General features: G+C 40.6%; 1 protein-coding gene across 1 annotated transcript in view; it reads right to left on the bottom strand.

Annotated features, from left to right (window-relative positions):
• The window catches only part of SPEF2 (sperm flagellar 2), a 137,144-nt gene that overhangs the window by 11,862 nt on the left and 104,766 nt on the right, over window positions 1-20,516 (bottom strand). Inside the window, exons 31-34 of the mRNA XM_015593958.2 lie at window positions 12,920-13,026; window positions 12,009-12,191; window positions 6,821-6,913; window positions 1,222-1,401 (exon numbers count right to left, since the gene is read on the bottom strand). Coding sequence (XP_015449444.1) covers window positions 1,222-1,401; window positions 6,821-6,913; window positions 12,009-12,191; window positions 12,920-13,026 — 563 coding nt within the window. The remainder of the gene's footprint in view (window positions 1-1,221; window positions 1,402-6,820; window positions 6,914-12,008; window positions 12,192-12,919; window positions 13,027-20,516) is intronic.

The following is a 20,516-nucleotide window of genomic DNA, read 5'->3' as shown; positions in this document are numbered from 1 at the left end:
TGCCAGAGTTAGGTCAAGGAGGCCCAGTCGATAGGGGGTTGCAGTAACACCCCTGAGAAAGTGGCAGATGCAGTCCTGGTGAAGGCAGACGGTACCTAACTCCTTATTTAACCTGGAGAAATTCAAATTGGCCTTCCTTCTATTGTCGAAGAAGACACATTCTTGAGTGGAAACAAATGTGCCTTGCTGAGCTTTCTGTCGCTGTGTAAAGTGTTGAGGGGCATCTACAGCACATCGGGCTGAAGAGCCCTGGGCTGTCATTTGCCTGGCATCCATCTGGCCTCGCGATAGCCCTGATGGCAGAGAAGGACAGCCTCCTGTTCATCTGCCCAAGACCAAAATTTAGAGTTGTTTCTAAGAGAGGCTATTTCTTCCTGGAGGAGAAAGCTGTCACAGAAACTTCCTTTTTCTTTTTTTTTCTTTTAACCCCAAAGAACCCAGAATACTCAATTTTGACAAACATGTATAAAAGGAAAAGAGGTGTGGCTGGGATGTCTGTGGAGTTTGGATTGGATGCGACCCTCTCTTCTCTGAGTTCACATAGGAAGAGCAGAAAAAAGCATTCCATCACGAGGGCCACAGCTCTGTCCCCAAAAGATCAGGACAGACTAGAGAGCCATGCTAACAGGCACCTGAAAAATACATTAGTTAGTACCTTGTTCTGAGGCTTTTTTCTACCTGAAAAAGCCGGGGAATGCCAACCCCTTAGATATCTAAAGGGAAACGTGAGGTTTATTAGATAGTAAGCTTCTTTGACTTGGATACAGCTGACACAAAATGCCTGTGGCCTTCAGGTGGCTGGGGTATGGCCAGAAACACTATCAGTATCGCATATATGTGGGATGTGTCCTAGGCCTAAACTTGTTTTATACAGAATTTCCATAAAGTGCGACAAGCACATTGGGTTGATGCCCAGGTCTTTCTCATTTATCAGGATCAGTACTTCATGCAAAAGAAAGGCTGCCCTTTACAGAGTAAACTTTGAAACTTTGAGCAAATTTTTGGTCTCACTATAAAAGCATTTTTGGGGGGGACAGTGGGTCCCCAGTTCCTAATCCAATTGAGTAAGACTTTATTGTAGACCTCATGTATATAAAGCATTGTGTCAGGTACTCGGAAAATACAGAGATAAAAAGAACAGAATCTCCGTTGTGGAAATTTAGGATCTTCTGGCATCCCCCTCCAGACCCAAATGTTAGTTCATTTCTGGAACGCAATTACCTCTTCTGCAGTAAGGTTAGGCGTTCCAATTGGTTGGAAGATATGAGTCCCCACGGCCACACTGAGGGCCCTGTAGACCCCTTCCACAGGATCCGGATGGCAAGCAAAATAAAGCAGCATCTCTGTGTAGTCAAGCTGGGGTGGGTCCTTCTCACAGTCAGCAAATAGCCTGAAGAAAAACTGCCACATAAAAAGAATTAAAAAGTAGGGCTCAAAGATTCTCATGTTAAAGGAAATTGCATGCTATTCAATAGTGCCAACATATTTAGGAAAGAATGCACTAATTAAGGTGGCAGGGGCTACGTGGTAGGCAGGAAAAGGGAGCCGCAGGAGCAAGGACCCATTTGTCCATCTTCAGTCCCATCCTGACCAACTAGGCTCTGATTCCTAAATGTGAAACTTCTGTACATTCCTCTCTGTGGGGAGTGTGGGGAAGGGGAGAGAACAGTAGGGCTCTAGCCATTAAAATCCTTAAACTGACCCACTTTGCTCTGAACTTCATACTTAATCTATGGACAGTAACATGACTTCTTCCAGCGTGGGCTCACCTCCAGGGTGAGAGTGCGCTAACCAGTGAGTATCAGTTCATTTGGCAAGTCTCTCTCATTCTAAGGACTGAGCTGACAGTCAGCTCTGTGCATTTGGCAGCACGAAGAGTTAGTCCTTGGAAACCTAATACCCTCCAAAGCCAAGTCCAAACCCTGGGATGCACAGGATACACTTAAGCACCTATGCGGCCCTATTTGGAGCAGCGACTGACTTTTTTCCAACATGTGCTTACAATGACCTGGAGAATCTTTTAAAAATGCACATTCTGTCTATGGCCATGCCATCCTGAACAAGCCTGATCCTGTCTGATCTTGGAAGCTAAGCAGGGTCGGGCCTGGTTAGTACTTGGATGGGAGATGACCTAGGAAGACCAGGTGTAAAAAAAAAAATAAATAAGGGATTGTAATCTGTGAGATTCTTGCAATCTGTGAGGTCAACCAAACGTTACCTCTCCTAAAAAAAAAAAAATGCAAATTCTAGTTAAGCAGATGGTTCTGGAGCAGAGTTAGATTCTGCATGTTTAGCAAGCTCTAGGTGATTCCACTGCTGCTGGTCCTGGCTTACACTTTGAGAAGCAAGTGTCTCGATCCAGAGATAACATGTTATTCTCTAGTATCAACAATACTTACAGCTAAGAGCAAATTTAGTTAGACATACATGAGTTTGGAAAAATAAATTTCTGATGTTTGACAAATCTAATGAAAATTTAAATAAAAATAACTTCCATACGGAAATGCGTAAAATCTGTTATGCTACAAAGCAGAAAAGAATCATAAAAGTCAATAGGATCAGCCACACTTTCATCAAGTGTTTACTGAGTGTCTGCTGTAAGCCAGGCACATAGGTAGGCTGAGACGTTAGAAACACTCCCTGATGTTAAGGCATTCTTAGATTTTTCAGGAATCATGATCCAGCTGTTGGGTTTGTCCAGGACCTTGCATTTTCTTTGTCTTCTCACTTGCCTTTGAGTTGCTTCAGGGATTTCCAGCAAGACTAAGAGCAGTAGGGATACTGACACTAACAGATGACCATGGCATTGTCCTTGAGTGCTTATCTTCCATTTCTTTCATATTAATCATTGACCTTCAGTGGTATTTCTATTGAATTGCTCTGATAAACGCTATGTAGGTACAACTCATCATTATTGCTCTTAACAAAAAAGGTGAATATGATCTATTGAAGGAAGATGTGTGAAAATAAAATAAGTTGATATGTGGACACTTTCTGTAATTATATAGGTTTAATTTTAAATCAATGGATTGGACATTTCCAAAGGGCAAGGCTTGCTATGCTCTCAAGATCATTTCAAATATTGTAGTAGGCAGAATTCTAAGAAGGCTTCTAAGAGTCCCACCCTTGGAGTACATATCCTGTATAATTCCTTCCCCGTGAGTGTGGGTGGAACTTGTGATGGGATATGATGGGAAAGTCATTTCCATGAGTAGGTTACTTTATATGGCAAATGTAAAGGGAGTCTGCAGATACAATTAAGGTCTTTAATCAGTTGATTTAATCAAAAAGGAGCCTAACCTTGGGTTTAACCTAAAAAGATGAGCCCTTTAAAACAGAACCTAGGTCTAAGGGAGAGATTTGAAGCCATAGATATGCTCTTCTGTGTCTGGGAAGAAGCAAACTGTCAGGTTGTGGAGGGGGCCATGTGGCAGGGAATAGTGGGTAGCCTCTTGAAGGTGAAGGTCTCAATCCTGCAATTGCATGGATCTGAATTCTGCCAATAATTCATCTTGGAAGCCATTTTTGGAAACGATCTTGAAATTGGCCTCAGATGAGATTGTAACCCCATTGACATCTTGATTTCAGCCTTGAGAGACCCTGAGCAGAGAACCTAGCTAAGCCATGCCTGACTTACAGAAATTGTGAGATAATAACGGTATTGACAAGTACTCATTTGAGCACCTATGATGTGCTAGGCATGGACTCTTTTCAGTGCTTAAAGTATATTCACAAGGAAAGAGATAAAGATGTCTACTCTTGAAGAGCTTATTTTTTAGAAGCAGGAGATGGACAATAGAAGAAAACAAAGGAAATTAAGTAAATTAGTGATTATAGAAATACAGAATAAAGCAGGCCAAAAAAAAGAGAGGATTGGGAGTCAAGACTCCGGGGGCGGGGTGCAGATTGCAAAATTGAGAAAGTGAAATTTGAACAAAGATTTGGAGGAGGGCAGGGAGTCAGGACATCTCAGTTAAGAGTATTATGGGCAGAGGGAGCCACTGAGGCCAATATCCTAAGCGGGGACTACACCTCGCATGTTTGATCAACAAGGACTAGGCCAGTGTGGCTGAGGCAGTGGGCAGAATAACAGGAGATGAGGCGAGAGAGGAAAAAGAAGAGTCAGAAGATGCAAGGCCAGGTTGGCTTCTTTAGGACTTGAGCTATTCCTCTGAGTAAAAGGCAGAGCTGTGGGATGGCTTAAGTAGAGGCTGCCATGATCTGCCTGTAATCTGAGCCAAGATGAGGGAGAAACATGGAAGTTATCATGAGGCTGTTGCAGTCATCCAGGTGAAGTTGACTTGGAAAAAGTGGTCTTATCCTGAATATATTCCGAAGGTAGAACTACTAGGATTTCTTGAGGGATTCCTAGGGTTTGGGCATAAACCCTGGAAGGACAGAGTTGCCACTGGCTAAAATGGTGAGCTGTAGGTGAAGATGGGAATGGTGGGGCAGCGGGATGGATGATCAGGCACTTAGTTTTGGATACGGGTACTTTGAGATGTCTTCTAGAACATTCAAGTGGAGATGTCGCATAGGCAGTTGCATCTAGGAGTCTAACATTTGAAAGAGAGATTTGGGGCGGGAATAGACATTTGGGGTTTGTTAGTAAACAGCTAGTTCTTCAAACCATGAGCCAGGCTTCAACAAATATTGACAGCCTAAAGTAAGGGAAGGATTTCACAGGGACAGCAGCTGTGGAGACATGAAAACAATACCTGTGAATTTGAACGTAGCAAAATTCAGTTGTATTTTCTCAAGAAATCGCTACAGATTTTTAAAATGCTGGAATAGCTGCTCTGGGTGTTGAGCGTGTGGAAAGCTGGGAAGCCAGTAGACGGCCTGCTGAATCTTGTCAGTCATTAGAAAGTACATTGTCACTGTCAGAGGATTATAATACGATTGCACAACAGACATGTCTCAAGGTGTTTGTTTGTTTGTTTTTAATGCAGCTGGGCCTTTTATTCAATGCCTGGGACTCTGATGTCATCCAAGGCCATGGACAGTGATCATGGCCTGTCTCCAGGAGTCCCTGCTGGCTGTGGCTTGAGGCAGGCCTTGGATCATGGAGAGTACAAATGACAAAGTCGGGGAGCTGGTAGGACTCTGGATTGCAGCCCAAGCTCTCTCCTTGAGAGGATACGGAGGCCCTGGGAGGTGAAGAGACCGGCTCAAGGCCCTAGGTGAGTCATGACAGAACTGGGAACAAAGCCCAGGGGTTCTGACCTTCAGAATTCCCACTTTATGGGGCATTTTCCCCACCCGATTCAGTCTTTCCTCTCTTATTACAGCCAAAGAAGTAAGCTTGCTTTATGTTTTCTCTTTGCACCCCTTTCTTTAGTAAGCTGACCATTAACCATTCTTTAACCACGTATGGTTAGCGTGGTTAGCTTCTGTTTAGCTAACACTTATATAGGGCCAGTCACTCACTCTCCACAGCAATGCTGCCAGAGAGGGGTTAAAATAAACCATGCCACAGAGATATTAGGTAACTCCATCAAGACCTTGCAGCTTGTCAGCAGTGGAATCTACCTGTGCTTTTAATCCCAGTTTAAGAGCATTGAGATTAATGTAATGCTGAACATCCAGTCCCCGAGGCGGAGATAGATGGAAAGCATTCCTTTTTATTCTTCTGTCCTCTAGACATTACATGCACGCACGCACACACACACACACACACACACACACACACACACACACACACAAACTGTCAGCCAGTTTTTGCCACATAAGAGCACTTCTTTCTCAAGCTTCGTGGCCCTGCCTCAGCTCCCAACTTTGTTCCTTTCCTCCATGTCATTTTTCAGCAGTGTGGGCAGTAGCAGGTGGAAGCCACTCCCTTCATTGGTACCCAGAGGCCCTTTCCTCTTTCCCAGAGATGACCAGCACCATGGGCCTTATGGCTTTTGCTGCTAACATTTCTAAAAACTTCTGGCTGGAAAGGAAAGTGCTATTCAGCCTGCCAGTTTCTTCCCAAGTAATGAAGAACCTATTTATGCTGTTGGCAGATTTGTTCACAAAATCATGTAGAGATGGTCTCCCAAAGCTTTATGGGAGAACAGATCTTAGTCCTTAAGTTTCACATTGTGAAAAAACCAACAACAAACAAAACAAAACTGCCTCTGCAACTGCCACCCTCATATCTTGGACTTTTTTGAGAAATTCTTTGACTTCTTTTTCTTACCTGCTCCACTACTAGCATCTAGCAGAGGTGCTCAAAAAATATGTATCCAATTGAAGGAAATTGTGCACTCTAAGTTTATAACTGGAGTCATATTCAATTTTGTACTGCAATTCTGGACTAATGGTTGGCTGGAAATTCAACAATCAATATTATCAATAATTACTTTTGATAATAACATTTTTATAATAGTAATAATCTGATGGGCAATGGGCAATACTGTATATAAACCCTTGATATGTCGTACAAGTTAGTCAAAATCAAACAGAAATGAACAAAATACATATTGGTAAATGACAGTTCTGATCCTAAGCTTTTAGAATTAGAAGGACACTTAGAGGCAAATGTGGTAACAGTTGATTTGACAGATAAGAAGAGTAAACCCAGAGAGGTTATGGAAATTGTCCAAGATCATACAAACAGTCATAGTAGGATTCTGTCTAAGACTTCAGGCCTGCCTTCCTCCCCAGAGCTCCTCCATGCTTCTGCGTTAGCGAGTGTTAATGTCTGTACTTTGGGGATGCAGCAAAGGAACTGGAGGGTGGGACTGGTATGCAAAACAAATTACACAAGTGGAAGAAAGGTAAAGAGATTGGTCACTGTTATAGTACTAAAATTTTTAAAGATCTCAGTAATTACCTCTATAAGATGCTCCTGCCTATTGAATGGCAAGGGTTCAAGAGGATTTTCTGGAATTTTTATATCTTCATCTCCCGTAAACCACAGACCAGCCTATACAAAAAAAAAAAAGAAAGAAAGAAAAACCAGAAATGAAAAACAGTTGTGTATTATGCTGAGATATAATCAGTCCTCTAAAAGACACAGAGATTGAACCCGTCTTGTACAGATGTCTAAAGCAGTAGCCTCCAAAGCTGTCTGCAGAAACCACGGGAATGCAAATGAAATACTAGAGCTTCCATTTACATGTATTTTGATCTGATTATTTTGTAGTTTTTATTTTTAAAAATTTGGAAATGTATATAACGTATTCGTGCAGTATGCATGTATAATTTATAAATGAAAATCCACATATTAGGGATTCTAGCTATATTTTAATTGTTGGAATAGGTGATGAAACTTGGGGGTCACTGCCCTAGATTTTGCTTGTAGAGCAATATTTTGGAGGGTTCTACACCCATAACTGTAGCTCACATTCCAGAAGTCCTATCTGTTCTCAGAGCCTAGGATGGTGCTGGTGCGCATTGCTGGAAAATCTTTGGTGAGTGACTGACTCACTGACTCAAGAGCTCAAAGGTCTACTTTTCAATGACATGCCGCTTTCTCATCTCATATCTGACAGCCATTACCAAATCCCTCAATTCCCATTGGCCACGCCTTGCCCATCTCTCCCTTCCTTCCGTTCCCATTGCTGCCACGGTGGTGTAGAGCCTCACTTCTCTGACACAGGCCACTCCAGTAATTTCGGGGCCATTGTTTCCAGTATCCCTCTTATTTCGGCTTATACCATGCAACTAAATCAATCTTTTCAAAACTTTAATTCTGTCAAATCAGTCTCTGCTCAGACCGTTTTTCACTCTTGCTCTTTTGCTACCTGAGGTGACTTCCTGTCCACACGTGTAAATCTACACATCTTCCCAGACCTGGCTCAGATCACACCTCCTCAGGTCGGGCCTCCTTGATCTCTCCTCTGAACTATAATTTGACCTGTTTGTCATGCCACACATTTAGCATTTAGTCCATTCCTTTGGGTGTTGCCGTCCATGCTTGCTGTTGAATATCAGGCATAAATTCTTTAATTTCAAAGAATGTGTCTTGCCAAGTTTAATTTTTATACATAAAATTTTATGCACTTAATATACATAAGCATTTTGTTTCCAGATCTTGCTCCCTTACCACCTTCCAGAACAACAACCTACTCTCAGCACTGCCTGCTTCTAAGAGCTATTGGCTTGCTTAACCTGACTCTGGCCTATGCCCTATGCCTTCCTTGTTTCTAAGCACCACCTGTGCTTTGAGAAAAGGCTGGAATGACACTGGCTAACTTGTAATGGTTTGCAGCCCCCAGAGGTGAAGACTGGGTTTTATTTTCATTTGGAAGAAAGTGCTGGGGTGGGAGATGTTGGCCATAAGGAAGCCTGTGAAGGAGAAGACCCAGAAGCAGCAGAAGGTTCAGCATGGGCCCAGGCTTTGAGTGTAAGGGCTTTAGCACTGATCAGGAGGCGACTCTTGCCCAGTGACTAATCTGAGGGTAAGTACCACTCCGTGGAAGAATAGAGAGATGAGGAATGAGGAGCATAGGTAATATTTAAGCTTTGGGATGTGATGGAGTAACAAAGTTCAGGATTGCCCTCCTGTCTTAAAGAACAAGAAAAATGGGCAACGTATATGAAACATGTTTTTTCAGACATTAGACAACAGGCAACGCAGGACAGGAGTTCCTGAAAGAAGGAAAGCAAGAGGATCCTGAGCAGTGTTCCAGCCCAGAGGAGCTTCATGACAGGTTTTGGAGTTGAAGGAGGCCATGACAGCTAGAATTTTCAGGGCGGAATATGAGAGAGAGAGAGAGAGAGAGAGAGAGCGCGCGAGAGAGAGAGAGAGAGCGCGTGAGAGAGAGCGCGCGCGCGAGAGAGAGAGAGAGAGAGAGAGAGACAGAGCATATGAATGAATGTGGGCATGGGTGTGAGCATGGGGGTGTGTGTGTGTAAAATACTAGAAGTTGGAGAATAAAGCACAGTAAAGGAGTAAGCTGAGCAATTCCTGATGCTCACAGAGGCCTGGGAGTAGGTCGTGTTACCACTAGGTGGAGTGGATGGCCCTCCTAATATGCGAGGCATTGAGTAAAGCCCCCAGGAAGATATTGCCTTAGCTGTGGGGCCTGATTAGCCCTATACTAAAGGCTGCACGAGACCCACCCTTACAAATCTTACCGTATGTAACCTTGAGAGGATAAAACTGATTCCAAGTAACATTGCTGCATGCCCTACAATATTTAAAGTGTTCAAAAATGGACACTCAACAATATAAAGTTTACAATATCTGGCATCCAATATAAAGACTGGGCATGCAAAAAAGCTAGAAAATATGACCTAGAGCCAGGAGAAACATCAATCAATAGAAACAAACACAGAAATGACACATAACAGAATGAATCGACAAGGGTATGTTCATTCAGCTGTTCTAAATGCATTTCATTTGTTCAAGGAGAGGGAGAAAAAACATGCATATAATGAAGAGACATGAATAATATTAAAAAACCCAACTTGGACTTCTAGAGATAAAAAAAATACAATATCTGAAATGAGAAATACACTGGATGGTATTAACAGCAAATTTGACTCTGCAGAGGAAATAATCAGTGAACTTGAAGACATAGAAATAGAATAAATACAAAATAAAGTACAGAGAGAAAAAAGACTGGAAAAAATGAAGCAAGCATCAGTGACCTGTGGGATAATAAATATGTGACTGGATTTTGATAAGGCGGAGGGTACAGAAAAATTATTTGGAAAAAAAAAATCCTGAAAAATTTCCAAATTAGACAAAAACTAAAAACCCACAGATTCAAGAAGCTCAATGAATCTCAAGCAAAAGAAAACAACACTGAGGAACACAATAATCAAACTACTGAAAACCAATAATAAAGAAGAAATATCAAAAAAAAGTTAGAGGGGGTATAAAGAAACAGAGATAGGATCCCTACCCTTTCCCCCATTACTCAACCAACTCTCAACTCCAGTCAGTTGTTTCAATGTACATGAATTTTCTGATTCTTAAAACCAATGATTCATATATATTAGTTTTCTAAAAATGTTTTTATAAACTAGGAAACTGTTTCAAAGTATTCTACACAAGAGGGTCACATTACAAAGAAAAAAAATAACCTAATTGAAAAACAACTTGCGATTTTAAAAAAGTCATCCATGAACATTTTTACAGTAAGAAATGTTAACCATGAACTTGCATAGTGGAGTTTAAATTGAAAAAGCAAGATTCAGTCAACCACATCCTGCTTCACTGGATAGTTAGGTGATTTCTCCTTAAGTTATGGAAATGTCCTATGTACTGTCTTGCTAAAATATGTCTAAAGAAGTTTTTACTTTTTCTTAGAAAATAAATGTTTCACTGTTTGAATCCTAGAATATCTGACTCATTAAGAGTATAATAACATGCATTCTCACCAATAGAAGATGAGTCGAGAGTTCGACATCAAAGAATTCTACATGAGTGTGACTAAACATCCACACATGACAGAAGCAAGCATGTGACAGCTGCAGCAGAGTTGGGAGCAAAGGGCAAATGGGCTTTTATGCTTGCATTGCTCAGAAGAAGTACACAGCCTGACCGACTTCACAAACGTTCTATCTTATTCCATTTTAGAAGCTGGGGAAATCAGCGTACTCTTAAGTGGCTGTTGTGGTGAACTTGCAATTAGTCAAAAGAAAAAAAAAAACAGACAGACAAAATAAAAAGCAGAGTAGAGAGCCTTTTTCTCCCAGAGGACTTCATTTCAGCAATGCAATTATACTACTTTACTGTTTTAGTGTGGTATTTTCCATTAATCTTGTAAAATTTTGCTCCAGAAGCTTTTTTGTTTTTTTCCCATGAAATAACTTTTTCTTTCTTTCTCTTTCTTTCTTTCTTTCTTTCTTTCTTTCTTTCTTTCTTTCTTTCTTTCTTTCTTTCTTTCTTTCTTTCTTTCTTTCTTTCTTTCTTTCTTTCTTATTTCTCTCTCTCTCTCTCTCTCTCTCTCTCTCTTTCTTTCTTTCTTTCTTTCTTTTTTAATGTGAGCCAGTGAATGCTGGAAATCTGTGAAATCTGTGAAAGTCATGTGGGATGTTCGAGTGGGCCTCTCCAATGGCCTCCTTGTCCTGGGGCTCCTGATGTATAGAAATTGGGTGGGCAAGAGGAGAGAGCAGAGCTCAGAGATTAACTGCTCCCAAAACAGTGGTGGTGTTCAAGTAAGTACTTCTGAGTTTCTATTAAATGCAGCAGCCAACTTTCTCTAAGAAATTCACACTTTTGGTAAAGGAGCTTTCTGGTTTTGGCTCAGCACTTTGGTAACAATTGCTAACACCCTTTGTTCGTCTCATGTTTGTGCAAAAGGATGTTTAAATTGATATCCTGTGTTAATTGGCACATGCTGTAAATAGTGAAGGTTGGTAATTTCACAAGTGCCCACTTTTTGAAATCTTAAGGCAACGATAAAAATAAAGTCTTTCTCTGTCGTTTTTGTTTTTACACAAAATCATCTTAATGAGGTAGGTGTAAGACCAGGATAGTGATAGAATTTATAAATTTCTCTATTGGGGGGATAAATCAGAACCCAATCAGCTAAGCATCTTTCTTGATCAGCCCTGACGGAGTCTCCTCAACATGCAAGTGTTGTTTTCTCTGGCTCGACTGCATGAGTGTGAGAACCTCAGAGGTAAGCATGCCACCCATTAATTATGGAAGAAAGAGAAGCAGGAGGGATGTGATCTTTCAATGGTGACATATGTTTGAGATTCAGGCCTCTAGAGAGTCTCACCCTGTTTCAAAATTAACACCTTATAAACATTTCCATCTTCTGTTTACCAGCAATGCGAAATGGTGAAATAGGATGAATGCAATTAGTAGACACAAAATAAGCAATTCACGCCCTTCTTAGTTATGGGACTCCACTTTCACTCCCTCCTTACTCAAACTTCTTGAAAATGAATCAGCTTTTCATATCTTTACTTCCTAAGACCTATTCATTTCTTCAGTCCTCTGCAATCTGGATTCTGTGCTCCCTCACAATTGCTCTGGTAAAGGTCACCAGTTATATCTTACTTCTTAGGTCAAAAGTAGTCTGGTGGTGTTAGTGCCAGTAGGTGTTGACAACAACCTGCATATACTGCTCGAAAGTGACGGTGCCCAGCTGCTCCTCGTCCACAGCTTTGAACCTCTGCAGGGTCTCCAGGAGCATCTCCTCCAGGGGGAAGGGCCAAGGCAGTGAAGATACTAGCAAGAATTTCCGCCAGTCCACAAACTCCGAGTTTATTGTTAATAAAGATGTTAACTCCTGCAACTAGAAGAAAAACAAGACATGCTCTTGGGATATTTGCGTGATTCTATCACGAAGCTCTCTCTATCTGCTCATGCTTCTTATAAGAGGTTCAGAGGCAGGAAGTAGGAGTTTAGATTGGTGAATAGAGCCAGTTTTGACTTGTGTTTCCTCAGGTTCTACTAACCAATCTACGCCAGACAGTACCTAGAAAGTGTTTCACCTTTTGCTTCCTTGACATTTGTGTTTTTGCTTACTGTTATACAATGAATTTATACATGTGACTCCAACTGGCTTTGTACCTTTTCGACAAAGGACGGATAAAGATGATAGCAGTGGCCGTGCAAGGGCTCTGCTGCCTGGAGGGAAACACTCTTTAACCACTTTGTTTTCTGATACATTCTTAAGAAACAGAATATGATAAAAAAAAAAACGAGAACTGCCAGAATCATCCACTATTACTAGCTAGGGTCATTCTATCAGGTAGCAATTGATACAAGCTTATAGGCTGAGCCTCACTGTCTCTATAATGTTTCATTGACTGTTAGCATCCCTGCTCATGCTTGAAATACTGAGTATGTACATACTATGTGTCTTAAGTTAAAGTTCATTTGTTCATTCATTCAAGTTGTATTGGTTGCCTACGAAAAGTAAGATACTGTGCAAGTACTTACTGGTTATTTTAAAACTATTGACTTATTGATAAAATAAGAATTCTCAAAGCTTGAAACCCAAACAAAATGGATATTTACTTCAGGTTGAGTGAGGTGCATCCAACTACTGGGAAAGTTGCTTGTTCCAAGGTTCAGCGTTACCAAGTCAAGCAGAATGTCAGTAAATGCTTTATTTCCTATTATGCCTATAAAACAATAAAAAATGTGTTTTAGTTATGTGAGAGGGATTTGTTTCTTTTGCCAAAATAGAATGAAAATGAGTATTTGTATAATCACTTTATCCATATAATTTAAAGCTATAACTCTTATAGGAACAGAAGACATTTTGAAAACATAAAAATAATAATATCTAATGCCCTCCCATTACTGTTTCTCGGCTAAGTCAAAATGTTTGTTTGTTTGTTTGTTTGTTTTGTTTTGTTTTGGCTGAGTAATAAATCATTCCAGATTGGGCAGAATACCGAGACTTTATATTTTAGTTTGGAGTCTTCTTTGACCTTTTACTCAGAATAGGTTGAATTTTAAAAAATATTCTAAGCTTTCCTATTATCAGTAGGGCACAAGAATAAAATATTTCAGCGACCATGGGATAAAGGTACTTCAAAAGCATGCAAATCAGCACAGTGATCAAAGTAACACATTTATCCTCATTTCACTCTTTAGATCAGAATAGATGTGTTTTGTAATATAGAGAGATTTGAATTGTTAAATTATCAGATTGGAAGTGCTAATTTAATAATCTAATTTGCTTACTATTCCAAAGTATTTTATAAAAGATTAGCAATCTTTTATAAAATACTTTGCTCTAATACACTAATCTACTTTACCTTGTCCAACAGAGATTTTTGCTCAGTCTGTTTCTCATTTCGTTTTGCATGTGCATGCATTTAAAAAGAAATAGAAAAGCAAAGTAAATAAAACTTCTTCAAAAAAATCTCACTCCCATTGCAGAGGTACCTTCCAGAGCCAGGAGGGACCCTGCATGTGTCATGTGTCGGGGATCTTTCAGGTCCAGAGTACATGGCTATCCTTCTTTGTTCAGGAACAGAAAGAGTAAAAAATGTAGGCGTAGCATCTCAAATTTTTCTTTTTACATCTATATTTTTAGCATTTCTAAAAGTCCAACATAAACTGCTCTTTTAACCTTAGGAACACGCAATAGTACTTTTAAAATTTCAGTGGTTCAAACCAAATATACAATTTTGAAATTTGGAAGGTAATTTTCTGGGTAGTAAGAGCAGAATATTTCTTTCTTTGATATGATTGGCCATCTGACAGGTTGCTCAGAAATAAGTTCTCTATCCTTTTTGATCAAACCTGGGTATCCAATTTTATACGATGAGAGAACACTTTCCAAGGTAGTAGAATTTTCAATAAAATGATCTATATATGATACCACATTGGTTTTCAGGTAAATTAGAAATAAAACATTCATGTTCTTCAAGATGAAACCATAAATAAATGCTATTGAAACCATGAAGAGGCTCAAAGTATTTAAAAATTCTGGTAGATTTGTAAAATATTTCCACTGTCTCTAATAGCTGTAGGGCAAGCAAGGTACTGTCAGACAACGCTTTACGTTTGCATAGGACTTGTTTACCTGGGGACCTTAGTGTGAAATGTGAAAACTACTCTAATATTTGACCTTGTTACTTAAGTGACCAAAACATGTAGTGATATGATCTTCACGTATAATGTGGTAACAGAAACAGACAAACTTACAAATTTTGTTCGCGGATCAAAAAGAAACTCTTTCAATTCGGCCCCAAGTTAATTTTCTAATGTAACCGTCATTTAGAATTACTAGTTAATTGTGTGCCAGGCCTAAAGGAACTCAGACCACAAGCATGGTCTGGTTACCCTTAGCAATTACTCTCAGAAAGACGACATTAAATAACAACATTACTTAGAAATATACACGTCTATGCCAAAATGTGAAAGAATGTGTGAATGTAGAAGTAAAATTAGAAAGCTACTGGAAAAATCAACCTTTGGATTTTTGCTTTGTATGTCCGGAACATGCCAGATGCCTTTTGTGTTTGATGAGAAGACTGGTGACAGTTTTACTTTTAAATTTTAGGTTTTTAAAAATCTTTTTTTTTTTTTTGCTATGATCAGTGAGGAAGTCAATATTTGTCATATTACTAATCACTTTCATAATGGCTTTCTGAATATGATGAGCAATCTGAATTAGGTCTTGTGTCACCAGCTGAAGGTGGTGTTCTCATATTCCACAAATGGATAGCATTCCTGGGGTCAAAGTTATTAATATCTGGAGAATTCAACTGAATGATCAGGAGGTCTGTCATGCCATCGGCCTTGATCTCGGCATGCGTTTGTGACTTGGTGCGTTGCATCTGACTGAAGCCACGTCCTGCCTCAGCTGAACTTGCGGGGAGGGTCAGCACCAGGTCCACTAGTGTCAGGATATTCGGATACTTGTGCAAGTAAACAGAATTCACAAAATCCCAGGTCAGTTTGCGGATGTTCTGAAATCTAGGAGGGAAGGTGAAGAAAGTAAATGATTGGGGCTCCTAAGTTTTACCCAAATATTTATAAATGTCAATTAGTTTATCTTTGCTTACTGAGCATAAATCTCTAATTTCAGCATGCTCCATTCAGTGTCCAGTTCATCGATTTGCACGTTGGCAGCTTCCAATACCGGTTCGTAATGTTCTATCAAGATGGATACTTCTTTTTCTCCAAATTCTGCCATCGATATACAAAATGAAAAGTCAGATATCTGAAAGACACTCATACAGGCAATCAAAGAACTGTAGTTCAGTCAGTGCATACAGGCTACCTTGATTTATCTTTGTGGGCCACAATTTAAAGCTTCCAATCATGGTTGCCTTTACCACATCTTGGCTGGCATCTCTGAAACAGCCTTGCAGCCTCTTGGTAAGATGTGTTAAAACTGTGTTTCTCACATCAGAAATGTTTCCTTCTCCTCTGAGGCAGTTACCATGAAAGTGTGTGACTGAATTCACCCTACGTTCTTTTGGCCCTGGTCTGGGGAGAAAAAAAAATCCCCCAAATAAACAAATGAAAAGCACCTGGCAAATGACTTCCCAAGTCAAAATGCCTCTTTGACAGATCCTTGGATCACCCCCGACTCCTCACCTTGTCTGATATATCCTGAGCATTTCTAGTGTTGACTCTAAGGTGGCAAATATGTCCGCAATTGAAGAATTTCTGTCCCTATTGACCCGGGACAGAATGCTGAGCACATTAATAACATCCACCAAGAAATGGACAAATTTTACAATGTCTGCTTGCAGAAGGGGCTCTAGAAGTTCTTTGGCTCTCTGATGACTGGTGTCACTTCTGTCTTCATGTGTCTGTAACACAGGTTGGGAATAGAATAGTGGTCTTTCTCAAAATTATTATTTCAAGTTGCTTGATAAAAATGATTTTTTGTTTCTGAAAAACTAAAATAAGGTGGTATTTCAAAATTACTTACGGAATGCAGTTGCTGGACAATTGCAGGATATCCCTTGAGGAAGTTCTGGAGGGCTGCCTGTAATCCCAGAAGCCACCTCCTGTCTCCTACTTGAGAAGGCATTGCAGGGCGAAGGTGAAGGCCTTTGAAAGCAGCTATCAGAGAACTCTTATGAAGAGGAGAATTGTGATAGAAGCGATAGATGCCGCGAAGAAGGTCTCTGACATCGTTGTACAGGGGAACGCTCTGGAACACCGCCTTGTAAGATAACTCAAGATGATGTGCGAAACAATATACAGTTAGCACACATGGCTGGATTTCTCTTAAAAGCAGGGCCACCCTGTCGCTTTCTCCCTCTGAGCCAGGGGTACCATCACTTCCAAAACCAACAAGTTTCTTGGCCCAGACTTGGTTCGACAGCCCGAGTTGAAGATTTCTCTCTAGAGTCTTCTCAATGGCATTTTTTATTGCCAAAGGATCCTTCTTTTCTACTGTCTGCACCCCAACGATTTGGCAATGCACTCTTCCTGCGTGTGCAAACTGCACATAGACAAGTTCAGCTTCCTCGATTGCGCTGCCTGAGATTCCGTCACTGATAATAGAGAAAAATTTACTTTTCTCTAGTTTCTCTCTCAGATTTCTCCGTTCTACTTCGGCGATAAAATATGTAAATGTTCTTGCTGATTTATTAGTTCTGAATACTGGGCCAATATCGACACCCTTCATGTCATCCAGATTGCACATCCAGATAAAATCTTTGAGGGGACGTCCGGTCTTGGCGATAGCATGGCACGATCTGAATAAGTTCTCGACTCTCCCGAGGGTGACTTTGCTCATGGTCCTCACCATCAACTCTGTGGTGGCTCTGTTCACTGGAGAACCGCTTGTCGCTTCCATTAATGATGCCTTGGCATGAGCCTCACTGAGATGATGTGCATTGAGAAATTCAGTCCTAAAGGTGTCAGTGCCATAAAAAAAGCTCATTTGATTTCCCCTTGACTTCACTCCATGCTTACGACACAGGCCACAGAACATAAGATTTAGTATCTGGTCATATACAAGCCACGGGTATTTTTTCAGCCAAATTTTCAAAAACGAATTGTTCCTCTTTGGAAGGTAATGGTCAAGCTTCAATGGCCTTTTCTGCTGTTCGGTGACTCGACTCACTTCATCTGGAGCATCCCTGCCTTTAAAATAACTCTATATTGTTATTTTAAGTATTCACCAGTATCTCCCCTCAGTTTTGCTTAATGCCTGCCACCCGCATTGGCTCATTATTTCTGGAAAAATTATAGTGAGTACTTACTACTTATCAGGTGTTCTGGTTAGTGCTTTAAGTGGTTTATATAATTTAATCTTCATAATACAGTATCCTTCTTTTACAGTTAAGAAAATGAACTAATTATTATTATCACCATTTCATGGGTAAAAAATCTAGGGCGCAGATATGGTAATTAATTTGTTTAATGTCACGGTGCTCATAAATGGTAGAATCGAGGTTCACTAGCAGGCAGTCCTACTCCACAGCCCCCATGTTTACATACTTCATTATTTCAGGTTTCTCATAAGGGCAGAGGGTGCTACGATCGTCTTCACTCTAGAGTCTATTCCTCCATGTATAAGAGGGACACTGCTTTTTGCTGTCGTTTCCTCCCCTTGGTGAGAAAAAGAATAACAGGACATGCACGGCAGTGTGTCTGCAAGATTTGCCTCTCTCCCCTCCTGCCTCAGTCCCGCCTTCTCTGGCAGTGGGAGAGCCAACTTGTTACATAAAGGGCATTGGGCTCTGAGACCCATCCCACGTGGTTTTGTCAAGCTGCTGAGCCTCACACCTCATTGTTTTCTTTTTCCCCAAAAGTTTAAATTTTGACACACATTTAATTATTTGATGAAGAAGAGAATACTTTTTTTATCTGAATAGAAGGACAAAAAAATTAAAATTACACACAACGAAGTCCTAAAATACCAGTTCCTCCCTGAAGGCAGAGAGCCTGGACCACATAATTAACTCTCTCCTACAACTTTTGTGACACTGCCGATCATTATATTATCCTAATTTATAGTATGATGAAACATTGAAATACATGTTTGTGTGATATCATACTGAAATACCCATGGTGACACACACCCCCATGTTTCATTTTATGTCACTGCCTGACCATCCTAGGCTCTGACTCCTCAACTAGATTTTAAACTCTTCTGACCCAACCACACCTACATCTTGTGTGTTTATAATGCCTAGATGAGTGAAAAGAACTTGGTAGATGTTTAAGAAAATAAATCTCCTTTCCTAACTGATTTTTTTTTTACAAGTCAGTGATTTTGTTTTTATTATCCGTTTCAAGTATACAGTACTTTGGTTAGACATTTATGTAGTTTATGAAACGATCCCCCTGATTCCTCTCTCTTCCCTCTGGCTCTACATGTAGCCATTACACTACTGCTGACCACATTCTCTATGCCGCTCATTGATTTTCTCAATCTCATATCTCTTAATCTTTTAATTGAAAACGTTTACATTAGTCAATTCGCCTCTGACTTTCTTACCCTATTTGCATGTAACATCTATTTTGCTTTTTAATCAATCTTTTTGCAGTTGTTGTTCTTAAAACAGGGCACTTTTTTTCCCTCGAATCCTAAATATTGCTGTTTTCATTTAAAATGAGTGTCCTTGTAGTTGGCACGTACTGTCTTCCTTTTTTTTTTTTTTTTTATCTACACATTGAGTTACTTGTCAGTCTCCCTCACTAGGTCTTCGGCATCAGTCTAGGTGCCTACTCTAATGCACATAAGTGTTGGTGAATACACGAGTGAACACATGAAAAACAAAGTCTCTCGTTGCTAAAGAAAAGGGCTTTGAGTTTCACTACTGATTTAGCTAGCTTCGATGTTTTTCGTTTCATGGACAAATCTTCCAGAAGATGTTATCTTGAATTCTGAGCACATATATTCAATTGCCTAATGTAAATTCTCTGGCTTCATGAGAATATGTTTTTTGTTTTTTTTTTCCCGAAGAAACTTCTGGAACTGCCCACAGACAGTTTTACCAAGTCCAAAGGCTTCTAGATTTACTACTTGCATTTCCGTGATCTGAATCTGATCTACAGGAAGGAGTTCGCCCACTGAGAGAACCATGAGCCCACACTCCTATTTGCTGTAATCCCCAGATTTTGCTGCCTGGCAAGATATTGAGAACATCAATCCTTCTTATATCATCCCTTTTCTAAGAGATCTTTCTGTACTTCTTGATTCGTGTAAATGCCAGACTAATTTAATCACTTTTCAAATCAAAATACGGGGCTTGCTTACCTGTGAATATATATACTATCATACTTTTATGATTTTCTCAGAGATGCTAAGCCTAGAAAAACCCACAGAACTTTCCAGTCATTCCTGCCAGGCAACCACCGAGGTGCCCCTACTCCTGCCTCTCGGTTAGCAGACGCTTTGTTGAGAGACAGAGTAGTGTCTGCTGCTCTCTCATAGCTGCCTCCTCCCTTTAATCCCCTCTCCACGTCCCTTGGCTCTAAATGTCTTCGACGGCCCTCTCCGGCATGTCCTTTGTAAGCCACTTGAGATTTCGCAACTTGACCACAACTTCTTCATGGTCCTCACCTCCTGCCTCTTGCCACAGCTGGTCTGTCGCTGTTCCCTGAATATGTTGTGCCACCTCAAAAACTCAATGTCTGTTCCATTTCCCCTGTGCCTGGAATATCCAACCCCTGCTTCTGTTCTTGGAAGGCTCTGTCTGAAAGTCTCCTACAGACTAACCTCTATGCAGATCCATACCGGCAGCAAGAGCCACTTCCTCCTCTATATTCCTGTAAAAACCATAGCTGAATGATCTCACTTAGCCACTACAGCCTAGAGTTTTGAGTTTGTGTCCTCTGTCTCTGAGACTGGTCACTGATTCTAAGGGTCTTCAGGAGGGGTTTGCAGGGAGGCTCCTTGTCAGTTACAAGTCCTGACCAACTAACTGCTATCTCTCTCTTGAAGGAGTGAGGGTACAGAATTCTCTGGACTGTGTTCGCTCCATATGGCCTCTCAGCAGAAGCCCAAGTAGCTGTGAACTGTCTCTACAGGCATTACATAGAGTACTGATGGGTTTACAAGAAAAAGGAGTCCTTATGCTTTAAGTGGGGACAGAGGAACATTGCTAAAATGTTCTAGTTTCTACAGACTCCAAATTGTTTCCATTGGAGAGAAACAGTCTTCCTGGTGCGCTTGGCACTT

This window comes from Pteropus alecto, unplaced genomic scaffold (genome assembly GCF_000325575.1).
Source record: "Pteropus alecto unplaced genomic scaffold, ASM32557v1 scaffold127, whole genome shotgun sequence".
In the NCBI taxonomy this organism is placed as follows: domain Eukaryota; kingdom Metazoa; phylum Chordata; class Mammalia; order Chiroptera; family Pteropodidae; genus Pteropus; species Pteropus alecto.
The sequence above is the reverse complement of the archived record's forward strand: the minus strand, read 5'-3'. Positions and strand labels throughout refer to the sequence as shown.